This window comes from Ailuropoda melanoleuca, chromosome 6 (assembly GCF_002007445.2).
Source record: "Ailuropoda melanoleuca isolate Jingjing chromosome 6, ASM200744v2, whole genome shotgun sequence".
Taxonomy (NCBI): domain Eukaryota; kingdom Metazoa; phylum Chordata; class Mammalia; order Carnivora; family Ursidae; genus Ailuropoda; species Ailuropoda melanoleuca.
The window spans coordinates 21,808,306-21,820,597 of record NC_048223.1 but is presented as its reverse complement, the minus strand read 5'-3'; the positions used below and the strand labels follow the sequence as shown (position 1 = coordinate 21,820,597).

Genomic DNA, 12,292 nt, shown 5'->3' with positions numbered 1-12,292 from the left:
GGCGCTGATGGTGGCGGCAGCGGCGGCGGCAGCTGCTCCCCCAGGAGGGAGGGGACTAGCGGCTCCGCTGCCGCCGCCGCCGCCGCCACTGCACACGCCCTCCCCCGGTTCTCCTCTCCGGGGCTCTACTCCGCGCCCCGGCCGCGGACATGTTCCTGGGGGCTGCGGACTGGGGGTGCGGGCCGGTGGGTGCCAACCTCTCGGTGTGTGTCGGGCGCTGGCGGCCCCCCTCGGCCTCTTTCCCGCTGCCCGCGGGGTTTGTGCCCCCCACCCCCGCGCCCCGGCTCCTAGCGCTCGCCCGCCAGGGGGCGAGGCCAAGCTCTGGGTGAGGATGACGGAGGGGGTGAGGGTGAGGGTGGGGGTAGGGGGCTGGAGCCCAGGCACCTGCTGGCCGCCTCCATCTCCTCAGCACCCCCAGCCGACCCCCGCTCTCACGAACGAGGCAGAGCCTCCCAGTTATTTGTTCTTCCACTCTATTCCACCCTCTCCGAACAGAGACAACTTCCTCCACCCTAGCGGGAGCCAGAGGAAAAAAAATATTTTTGAAAAGAACCCGTCCAAGCTAATCCTTTTCTTTGTTGCTAATTCACCAAAATAGAGGCGTAATGTTTTCTATTTCTCTTTTTAAATACTTTTCTGTGCAACTGTTTTTTTTTTAATTAAGAACGCTTTCTTGCTACAGCAATTTCTGGATCCCATCTGCTGGAGGAAAAAAAAACTGTTAATCAATATTTCCTGTAATTTTTGCTTAAAAGCACTGGTTGTTAAAAAGAACGGTTGTCTCAAAGCACTATCAAAGTGAAAACTCTTCTCAGTGGGAAAAGTTTGAATACAAAAAGTTTGTTAATAGGGCTTATCTCTGCATGGTGGGATTATAACCTTGCTATTTTCGTTTATATAATGTTCCACAGTTTTCAAAATTGATATCACTAGCATTCATATTAACCATGAAAAAATTTAAGCAGCATCCAAAAGGTTGAGGATTGATTATGGCTTCACACTTAAAACAACAACAACAACAACAACACAAAACCTCGACTCAGCGTTTTCAACTATTGTTGAAAACTGTCGTTTTCATTGTTGATGACAATGAGGAGGGTGGCGTTTAGTAAGGTGGAGTGCACATTCCAGTTTTTCATTTGAAAGTTGTGCACTCTTTGTCGGCCTTTCTCGAACAGTTTTTAAAAGCCCACCGCTATTTCTCTGGACCCTTCACAAGCTCCATGCTTTCATAATATGAGTCATAATTTTTGTGTAATATGGGTCATAATGTGCGTATTATCAAATTCTTTGCGTGCCATGTAGCTCTCAGCCAGAGATGCCTTAAGGAATGTGCTTTTCCCTGGAAACATTCCCCTTGCCATCCCGGTTTTCCAGTTAATTTTCTCTATCTTTTTTTTTCCAGATTCTCTGTGTTCGTTTGACTTTTAATGCAGAGTGCTGTGTTAAAATGAAAAATAAAAAGTTTGTATATCTAAACAGCGACCTTAGACAGCATAAAAGGAAATAGCCTCTCCCAACTCGAGTCCAGTCTGAAGGGGGGGGAAATGGCAGACTCTGGTCAGGTTCCATCAGGACAGTCTCCTGCGTGATTGGTATGCTTCCCTTTAGCGCTACTCCTCTCTCCTGCTTCTACTGAGGTTTTGCAGGTTATTCACCATTCTCACCACACCAGATGGGAATCTTAAAGGCTGTGATCCCCTGATCAAGGTCTAACATCATGATGGTAGCAGAGGCTGATAGGGGTTTGGGTTCCCCACATGTAGCTGTTTGAAACTGATGGGATGGTCCTCTTGAGATCTGTGCATTTTACTGGATATAAATTTCCCTCAAATATTTTTTCAAAGTTATAATATTAAACTCCAGTTAATGGTGCTCCTGCTGAAAGTTTAGGGGTGCAGTGTCATGATATCTGCAGCTTGCTTTGAGATGCATCAAAAAATAACATAAATTGGGGCACCTTGGTGGTTCAGTCAGTTAAGTGGCCGACTCTTGATTTGGGCTCAGGTCATGCATGTGGTGGGATCCAGCCCTGCAAAGGCTGTGCACTCAGCGGGGAATCAGCTTGAGGATTCTCTCCCTCTCACCCTGCCCCACCCCTGTATGCCCTCTCTCTCTAAAATAAGTAAGTCTTCAAAAAATAAAAATTCTCTCTCTCCCTCTCCCTCTGCCCCTCCCCCATCTCCTTCTCTCTTTAAAAAAAAATTTAGGGGCACCTGCGTGGCTCAGTCTGTTAAGTGTCTGCCTTGGGCTCAGGTCATGATCCTGGGGGTCCTGGGATCAAGCCCCACATCAGGCTCCCTACTCAGCAGAGAGCCTGCTTCTTCCTCTCCTTCTGCAGGTCCCTGCCCTCCCACCCCACCTCTGTTCCTGCATGCTCACTTTCTCTCTCTCTTTCTCAAATAAATAAATAAAAATCTTATAAAAAATGAAAAATTTTTTAAAATTAAAAAAAGATGAATTGGGGTATCTGTGAATGGGCAAATAGGCAGATGAACAGATTCGGTGATAAAACAATCAGTAAAATGTTAATAATTGAATCTAGGTGGAGTGTATGAGTGTTCACTGTGCAATTCTTTCAACTTTTCTGTATGTTTAAAATTTTCCATAATAAAATGGGGGGAAACCCCAGCTTTAATATGAACTCACCCATCACCTCTCCCCTCCGCAGCCAGCCTCAGAATTCAGGAGGCAGGCTATTTCCAGAATGTTTTGAAGCAAAAGAAAACAAGCTCATTTCAGTCCACCCTGAAAACCATCACTATCTGAACAGTGAATGGCTTGTGACATCAACTGAACATTATTTTTCATTACTTCCCTGCTCAGCGCGCCCAGATGACATACTGCCTTAGGCTGCAGGCCCACAGTTTCAAGGCCTATTCAAAGTGTGTTATTAACACCAGGCAGGGACATTTCAAGGGCAAAGGCTCAGAAGGCTTGTTGCCTCTTCATAATCAAGCTGTTGTGAGCATTTAGTAAGTTCCTGTGTGCAGAGCCCTTTTACAAATTGAGTACCAAGAAAATAAAAGGTAGTTTTGGTTTATAAAGTATTTACAACTGTGAAAGGCATTCAATCTAAAATGGAACCAGAGGGGGGCGCCTGGCTGCCTCAATTGATAGAGTATGTGACTCTTGATCTCCAGGTTGTGAGTTTGAGGCCCGCGTTAGGGATAGTTTACTTAATAAAATAATAAATAAAATAAAATGGAACTGGAGGATATGAAATGGAGACTCTCACACATGCATCCTCAAAAGAACAGAACTTAAGAACTGAGGATGATTTCCTGTAAATGCCTGATTTTTGGAAGACAAAGACTTACCTCCTGGCCAATGAACATGCACTAAGAATCTCTTCCCATCCTCAAGCCAATGAACTTAACTGCTTGGACTCTGGCTGGACTTCCTCCTTGCCCATAAACACAGCCTGCCCCAAGCCCTCAATGGATTCACCTGTAGCTTGCTAGCACCCGTGTTTCCTGAATGGCAATTCCTCTGCTATTCCCAAATAAATTCAATTTCTGGTAATTTGAGTGTGCCTCAGTTTACCCCTTTATTGATGTTAACACAATTAGGTAAGGAAGCCACAATTAGAAAATTAAGGGCTTGGAGAGTAGGAATTGTAGGGGCAGTTTGATCACCGGAGTTTACCTCTGGCATATTAATACTATAGAATATTATGTTGCTGTTACAAATAATGGCCTTTATACAAATGTAATAACATAAATAGATCTCCAAGAAGTGCTATTGAATGAACCCTGTACAGTATAATACCATTTATATTAAAAACAGGCACACTGACAGGTAAGCCCAGTTTTGTACATGTTCAATAAGCACATATGAAAATGCAAAAGCAAGAGCAACATTCAGAAAGATACATGCAAACTCTAAAACGTATTTATCTTTCACTGGGCATCCTTGAGAATGAAACTGATTTTTCTTGGGACACCTGGTGGCCCAGTCCGTTGAGCTCAGGTCCTGATCCCAGGGGTCCTGGGATCGAGCCCCACATCGGGCTCTCTGCTCAGTGGAGAGCCTGCTTTTCTCTCTCCCTCTGCCTGCCACTTCCCCTGCTTGTGCTCTCTCTCTCTCAGTGTCTCTCTCTCAAATATATATACAAATATATATACAATATATATACAATCTTGTATATATAAATATATACAATCTTAAAAAAATCAAATAAATAAAAATAAAACTGATGCTTCTCATTTTTATATCCCTAGTTCCTCACTCAATGTTCTTAGTAAGTACTCGTAGTCATTTCTACCCATAAACTCTATGTTCCATCTGTTCATATTTCTCTCCACGGCTATCACCTCTTGCCCAGACTACTAATAACAAGTTCCTAACTGGTCTCTCTGCTTTTATCCTGGCTCTATCACAATCCCCATTCCAAAGGACAGAGTTTTAAAACTTTAAGTACAAACCTGATCACAAATTCCCTGCTTGAAACCCTTTATTGGCTTCTCATAACATTTAAAATACCGTCTCAGGGATACCTGGGTGGCTCAGTTGATTAAGCACCTGCCTTAGGCTCAGGTCATGATACCAGGGTCCTGGGATCAAATCCTGCATCACACTCCCTGCTCAGTGGGAAGCCTGCTTCTCCTTCTCCCTCTGCCTGCCACTCTCCCTACTTGTTATCTCTCTCTCTCTCTGACAAATAAATAAAATCTTTTAAAAAATAACATATAGTCTCAACTCCACCATCTGATTGGCCAAGTCCAACCTCTCCTAGCCCCCGGCCCCCCCCCCCCCCGCCCCCGGCATGAGTGGTATACTACAGCCAAGCTCAGGAGCTCTTTCCTGCCTCAGGACCTTCCCGTCGGCTATACTGTCTGACACCCTCCCCCAAACAACATGGCTGGCCCCCGTTCATCTAGGATCCCTTGCTCAGACATGCCTTCTCATCTAAGAAAGGCAAGTTTCATGACCATCTATTGTTACTGCAACCCCCAGCACCTTTTTGCCATATTCTTTCCTACCAAGCCCACAGCTTCTGTAAAGCACCAACAAGCCTGAAGCCATGCGTATACTGAAACTGTCCCCACAGAAGGCCCAGACTCCAAGGTCTGAGTCTGGATCAGGTGGTATCCGAGCAGGTCTGGCCAAGTGGCCAGTGGCTGGCATCCTTTCCGGCACAGACACCTGTTTTTAGAGATAGCAGCTTGATGATGACTGTAAAATAAAGACATGTGAGGTCCACGCCTTAGTGTGAAGCTCCTTGGGCCAACGTCCCCCTGGGAAAAGTGGCTGTAATTACTGGACATATATTTTAATAATGTCTAAAATGAAAATTTTCCTTCCTGAAAAACAATTATAAAATGATCCCTAGGATTGGGAGACTTAAATTATCTTTCCCTAGTTTTCAAGCATTTATGCAGTTAAATCCTCATTTCTTCAATGAGTCTCAGCCATGCCCCAAATACCATTAGTGCCATCTATCTTTTCATTTTTATTTTTAATAGTTCTTTTAAAAAATTTTTTAAATTTTTAATTGTTCTTAATAACAACTTTCCATATTTAATATGAATAGGCCTAAATGCGTTTGGCTGAGGACTGACCTTGTAAAAAGAGGTTTTCTCCCATTATCATTGCTTTCTGTCTTAAATTCTAACACATATGTTTATCAGCCTACCTACCATTTACAATAAAGGTACCAAGCAAGTAAAAGAAATGAAGACTTTTTCTTCTGAATTCAGGCTAAGTGGCTGACTGCTTTTCTAGGGCAATATGTGAGTATCTATCTTTTTGAATAACTTGAAAATCATCTTAAAAAATCAAATTTTCGGGGTACCTGACTAGCTCGATCAGTGGTGCACGCAACTCTTGATCTCAGGGTTGTGAGTTTGAGCCCTACGTTGGGCATTGAGGCTACTTAAAAAAAATCCAATTTTCGAAGAACCAAACTTTGGTATGACCTAAATTTTCTGTAACAATTTTTTGTATCTGAATAGAGGTATCCCCCCCACTTTCAGGAAATTCACATTCCACCCGTTTGTTTTTTATGAAAGACCTAAGTTAGTATGGTAATGGGATTTTTTTTTTTTGTAAAAGCAAAAATCCTCTTCAAATTTCTTTCAGTTGGTGAAAACAGGTGCTGGGATATTTATTCAATTTTTTAATAGACTTTTTTTTTTAAGATATAACATCTATTAAGTGTACTAATTGTAATGGTCCCACTCAATTTTTATATGTACATATACTTGGCCACTCATCATCCAGATTGAGATATCCCAAAACTCAAGAAGCCTCGCTTTTGCCCCTTTCTAGTCAGTACCCTCAAGCAATCATTATTCTGGCTTTATCATCATAGATCAGTCTTGCCTATTCTTGAACTCATATTACTATAATCAGAGAGCATGGATTCTTGTTGTAAGGCTCCTTTTTGAATGCGGTTATCTTTATGACCCCATCATGTTGTTCCATGTAGCCATATGTCACTCCTTTTTACTGTTGGATAGTATCCCGCTACATGACTCTCCCATAGCTTATCCATTCTCCTATTGTGGAGCATGTCCAATTTTATTTTTTTATGACTAAGGTTGCTATGAATGTTCTTTGGTTGGTTGAGGTTTTTTAAAAAAGATTTTCTTCACTCATTTGAGAGCATGAGAGCAGGGGAGCGGCAGAGGGAGAAGGAGAAAGAATCTGAAGCAGACTGTGCACTGAGCACAGAGCCCAACACAGGGCTTGATCTCACAACCGTGAGACCATGACCTGAGCTGAAACGAAGAGTTGGATGTTCAACCAACTGAGCCACCCAGGTGCCCCTGAGTATTCTTATAATGCCTTTTTGTGCTCATATGTGCTTGTATCTCTATACCCAGGAGTGTGGTTGCTGCATCATAGGGAAAGTGTACACTGAGCTTGAATAGATGCTGCCAGTTCAAAGTGGCTGCACCAATTTATGCTCCAACGTGCCGTGTATGAAAATGACAGTGTTGCACATGCTCATCGAACTTGGTATCGTCAGCCTCTTTCCTGTTCACCATTCTGTTTGTTGTCGAATGGTATCTCCTTGTGGTTTTCATTAGCATTTTTGACATGCATAATAATGTCGAGCACATTTTCATTTGCTTATTGGCACCTTGGATTTTCGCTTTTGTGAAATAAATGCCTGTTCAAGTCTTTTACCCACTTTAAAGTTAGCTTGTCCTTTTTTGTTATTTAGTAGATTTTTATTTCATTTTAAGATTTTATTTATTTGTTTATCAGAGAGAGAGGGAGCACAAGCAGTGGGAGTGGCAGGCAGAGGGAGAAGCCGGCTTCCCGATGAGCAAGGAGCCCGAGGCGGGACTGGATCCCAGGACCCTGGGACCATGACCTGAGCAGAAGGCACCCCCTTCACCAACTGAGCCCCCCAGTTTTATTGTTCTTACCTTCCACGTTGAAGTCCTGTTGTGTCTCAATCAATTGCTGAGTAGAGTGTGAGGTCGTAGGCAGCATTCATTGTTAAATGTTTGGAGCAGGAGGGCCTTACAGCATGATCTCATAGGTCCGTCCTCACAGCAAGTTCACTGTAGTGCTTTTGAAGAACAGTCTGGTACCCCGTTAAAGAGCGCATGTTCTCTAATTAGTTTTTGAAGCAGCATTGCCCTTAGCCTCAGGCAAGAGGAGTTTCTACTCTGAGACCCATAGTTTATAGCATCTCTCATGTCATAAACACTCAAAAACAGAGTGGGGGAGGGGAATCTCTGTCACCTGTCTCTTGGTATGAGCTCTAGACAGGACAACCCTGTAAACCTAGGCGTTCATCTTCTTACCTAACTGTATTATGCGCTAAGGAGACACACTTCCTTGCCTTTCTTGTCCTAGATCCTCAAAACAGAAGATGCCTGGATCAGAATATTGAGAGTTTTGAGTATGAGAGAGCACAGTGTGGAAGTGCAGGAAGATCTGAGTGGCAGGAATGCTTAGGTAAGAGAAAAAACAAATTAACTTGTCAAATCCTCCTTCTTAGCATGAAGGCAAAAGACTCTGCATACAAAGTATTGTTTCCCAGAGTGCAAAGCAGCCGTTTTCTCGCTTCTCTTTGTGCCCTAATTCATGCTTCTGAAGATCTTCATAAATTAGCACAAGTATTCACTAACATTGCAGTGTCTGAGGAACATGTGGTAATATTAGACAATTTTTTACCCTTAAATGTGTATGTATATAGATCTAAACATTATATATGGGAAGCATAACAGATTTTTTCATTTGCAAATAGGTGAACATTAAATGCGAACACTGTGAACAGTTTTATAATATTATTTAAGGCTTAATTGAACTTTCTAAAAAGCTAATAAAACATGCAGACTGTTTTAATACCTTTGACCATAAATTTGATAGTAATTGATTGTAACTTCGTTTTGCCTTTTAGTTTTGATAGGTCATTTTGAATATTTTAGAAGAATGTTAGCATTTTTTAAAACGTGAAAAATAATTTTAATTTCTTTTTTTACATTTACCATCATTCACAGTTTTGGAAGAAAATACATTCAAAATGTGTACACTTTACAAACAATTACATTTTGACTATGTACATGCATTACTTTGAATTAAAAAATAAAAAAGAAGAGGGTGCCTGGGTGACTCAGTTGGTTAAGCAGCCAACTCTTGACTTTGGCTTGGGTCATGATCTCAGGGTCCTGAGATCAAGCCCCACATCAACCCCATGCTCAGTGGAGGGTTCCTCTCCCTCTCCCTTTTCCCCTCCCCCTCCCCCCACAAGCTCTCTCTCAAGTAAATAAATAAATCTTTAAAAAATTAAATTAAATTAAAAAGAAGAAAAAAGGAAGTCCATAAAAAAATACTTTGGCAAATGGTGGGTATTCAATAAATATTAGGGACCCCTTTCTGCCACCCCATCATCCTTCTCTTGTTTTTAACTTAACAGATTAAAAATCATTTCCCTCTCTCCTTTCTCCCCCTCTATCTTCCAATTACAAACATACACATCCTGTTAGGAATTTGGTTGCCTTATGGAAACAAGTCTAGAATTGAAGAGAAAATAGTCAGCAGAACTGACAGGAGACATTAGAGGAATCTAGCTGTGGCCAAATAGAAAAATGAGATAAAAGTTCAATCATTTAAGATGACCAATACTTTTTAGTAGAATTCTGACATATAGCCTATGTCAGGCACTTCTTAGCCCAGTGAGAAGTCAGGGGCATCTCAGAAACGTGGGTGTGACAACAGGGAATTTAATTGACTCTTACCAGCAGTTCGATTTATGGGTTGGGCTGCCACCCCTTGGCAAAACGAAATGACAGTTTCAGGGAGTTAGCACTTTTGGCCACATACACTGGCCACATCAGCACATCAGAAACACACTTGGATTTTTTTTTTTAAGATTTATTTATTTATTTGAGAGCAAATGAGCGAAGGGGGAGTGTAGAGGCAGAGATCTCAAGCAGACGTCCTGCTGAGCGAGGAGCCCGACTCCACTCGGGGCTGGATCCCAGGACCCTGAGATCATGACCTGAGCCAAAGGCAGATGCTTAACCATCTGCGTCACCCAGGCGCCCCGGATGGAGAACTGACTTGAGGAAACATCCCTCTGATAACGCTGAAGTTGCGCTTGCAGAAGTAATGTTTTAGCTGAGAGATGAAGAATGAGCTAGAATTAGTGACAGTGGAGGGAAAAGCACATAAAGGCCCGAGATGGGCAAAGCGTGGGCACGTCTGAGGAACTTTAAAGAAAAGGAAAGTGGGGAGAGAGGAGACTGAAGAGCAAACTCTAGAAAGCCTCGCCTGCCCTACCAGGGCTTTTGACCTTTATCCTAGAAGCAGTGATGAGCTTCTGAAAGGTTTTAAGCCGAGGAGTGACATGATTAGAAAATAAACTTAAAAAACAAAACCAAACAACAACAAAAACTTGGCTTTTAACAAGGGCTTCATTGTTCCCTGTTCCTTCCTTCCTTCCTCCTCGGGCAGCCAGGCAGGTGACTTCCCCAGACACAGGGCTGCAGCTGGTTCCAGGGGCAAGAGCTTCACAACAGACTCCAAGTGCTTGGTCCTGGGCCCAGAGGATGAATGGAGCTGAGCTGTGTTCTTTCCTCTAATGCTCTGTGTGTTCTGTGTGTTTCTACCATTAAATAAATACTGGGGTATTTATAAAAACTTCAGCAAACCGCCCACTCCGTTTTCTCTGCTGCAGGCCCAGAAGCCCTCAGACAGTAATAGGCTGTAACAGAAACTCTCTGCTCTCCAAAGAGACAGCTCCTGAAAGACGACTGAATAGAACTCTTTTCCACACAGGCTGCGGCCTGCCGCCCCGACTTTTACAAGACTCGCTGTGGAACATCTAGGAAACTTGAATTTGACAGACAGGTTTAAGCTGAACAAGGGCAGCCCACTAGAGAGCTTGGCTCTCGGTATTTTCGAGGCTGTTCTTTTCTGTTGAGCTGCATGCAGCTGATGGGCCTTCAGGTGGGAGGATGACAAACCAAAGAACTGATTCCAGCGGGGAAAGGCAAGAAGAGTGAGTCTGAGGCAAAAGGCTTGTGAATGTATGTGAGCTTCAGAAGTTTCAAAACAGAATCCAACTTCCTTAAGCAACATGAATCACGATTGTCTGCTTCTTCCAAATGGAATTGACTTTACCTCTGTCCCTGGAGTGATAGAAAAGTCACCCATGTTGCTGGTCAACACACTTGAGCTTGACTGTCAACTCTGCCACTTACCCCAAGCAAGTTAACTCACCTTCCCAAGCTTAGTGTCTTTGCCTGTAAAATGGGGCAATAGTGTCTGTTTGCAGCATTGTATGGATGTAAGACAATGTGGATGAAAGGATTAGAAATAGTCCCTGCTTGGCGGGTAGCCTGCTTCTCCCTCTGTGTGTGTGCTCTCACCTCTCTTTCTCTCTCAAATACATAAATAAAATTAAAAAAAAAAAATAGTCCCTGCACTGACGTTGTTGCTATCCAGTACTGCACCTATGTGTCTATCTTCCTCATGACACTGACCTCCTCAAGAAAAGAGGCCACCTTGGCCTTTTTGTCTGGTGTCTACTCCTGTAGGTGTTCAGTACATAAAATGAATAACTGATATAGCCATCTTATAGGAAAAGGATTCTCCTCTCATGTGGTCAGCCTTCCCAAGATAGTCTATCTTCTAATTTCCTACAACCTTTTTATTTGCTTTCGACATGAATTAGGAAAACAAAATTATTGGATACATTTCCAGAAAGATATTTTCCTAGAATGTTTCTACTTACACACACATATTATTTAATTAGTAAACTTATTTTTAAAAGATTTTATTTATTTATTCGACAGAGATAGAGAAAGCCAGCAAGAGAGAGAACACAAGCAGGGGGAGTGGGAGAGGAAGAAGCAGGCTCATAGCGGAGGAGCCTGATGTGGGGCTCGATCCCAAAATGCTGGGATCATGCCCTGAGCCGAAGGCAAGATGCTTAACCGCTGTGCCACCCAGTCGTCCCAGTAAACTTATTTTTGAGCAACTTTAGGATTACAGAAAAATTAAGCAGCAAGTACAGATTTCCCATATGCACCCTAACTCCCTTCTTCCCTCCACATGTTAACATCGTGCATTCATGTGATACATTTGTTACAATTTGTGAGCCAATATTGATACATTATTATGAACTAAACCCATAGTTTACGTTTAAATTCGTTCTTTGTATTATACATTCTATAAGTTTTGACAAACATATAATAACTTGTAGCCACCATTACATTATCAGTCAGAATAGTTCTACTGCTCTAAAAATCCCATGTTCCACCCATTCATCCCTCTCTCCTCCCAGCTCCTGGCCGCCATGATCCTTTTATCATCTCCATAGTTTTGCCTTTTCTAGAGTGTCATGAGGCTAGAGTCATAGGCTATGTAGCCTTTTTAGATTGGCTTCTTTCCCTTAGTGATATGCATTAAAGATCCATCCATGTCTTTTCCTGGCCTGATAGCTCATTTCTTTCCGTCACTGAGCTCTATTCCATCATATGGAGGTACCCCAGTTTATTTATCCATTCACCCACTGAAGGACATCTTGGTGGCTTCCAAGTTTTGGCAACTTTATGGATAAAGTTGCTGTAAACATTCATGCGCAGGTTTTGTGTGGATGTAAGTTTTCATCTCATTTGGGTAAATACCTAGGAGTATAATTGCTCTATTGTATAGTAAACATATGTTTAGTTTTGCAAGAAACTGCCAAACTGTCTTCCAAAGTGACTGCACCATTTTAAATTCCCACTGACAAGAATCGAGAGTTCCTGCTGTTCATCGTCTTCTCTCTCATTTGGTGTCATCAGTGTTTTGGACTTCAGCCATTCTAATAGGTGTGTAG

General features: G+C 42.5%; 1 protein-coding gene across 1 annotated transcript in view; it reads left to right on the top strand.

Moving 5' to 3' along the window:
- The first annotated feature begins 7 nt into the window (after positions 1-7).
- PP2D1 (protein phosphatase 2C like domain containing 1) overlaps positions 8-12,292 on the top strand; it is a 37,484-nt gene continuing 25,199 nt past the window's right edge. The window contains exons 1-2 of the mRNA XM_034661827.1: positions 8-185; positions 7,819-7,920. Coding sequence (XP_034517718.1) covers positions 8-185; positions 7,819-7,920 — 280 coding nt within the window. The remainder of the gene's footprint in view (positions 186-7,818; positions 7,921-12,292) is intronic.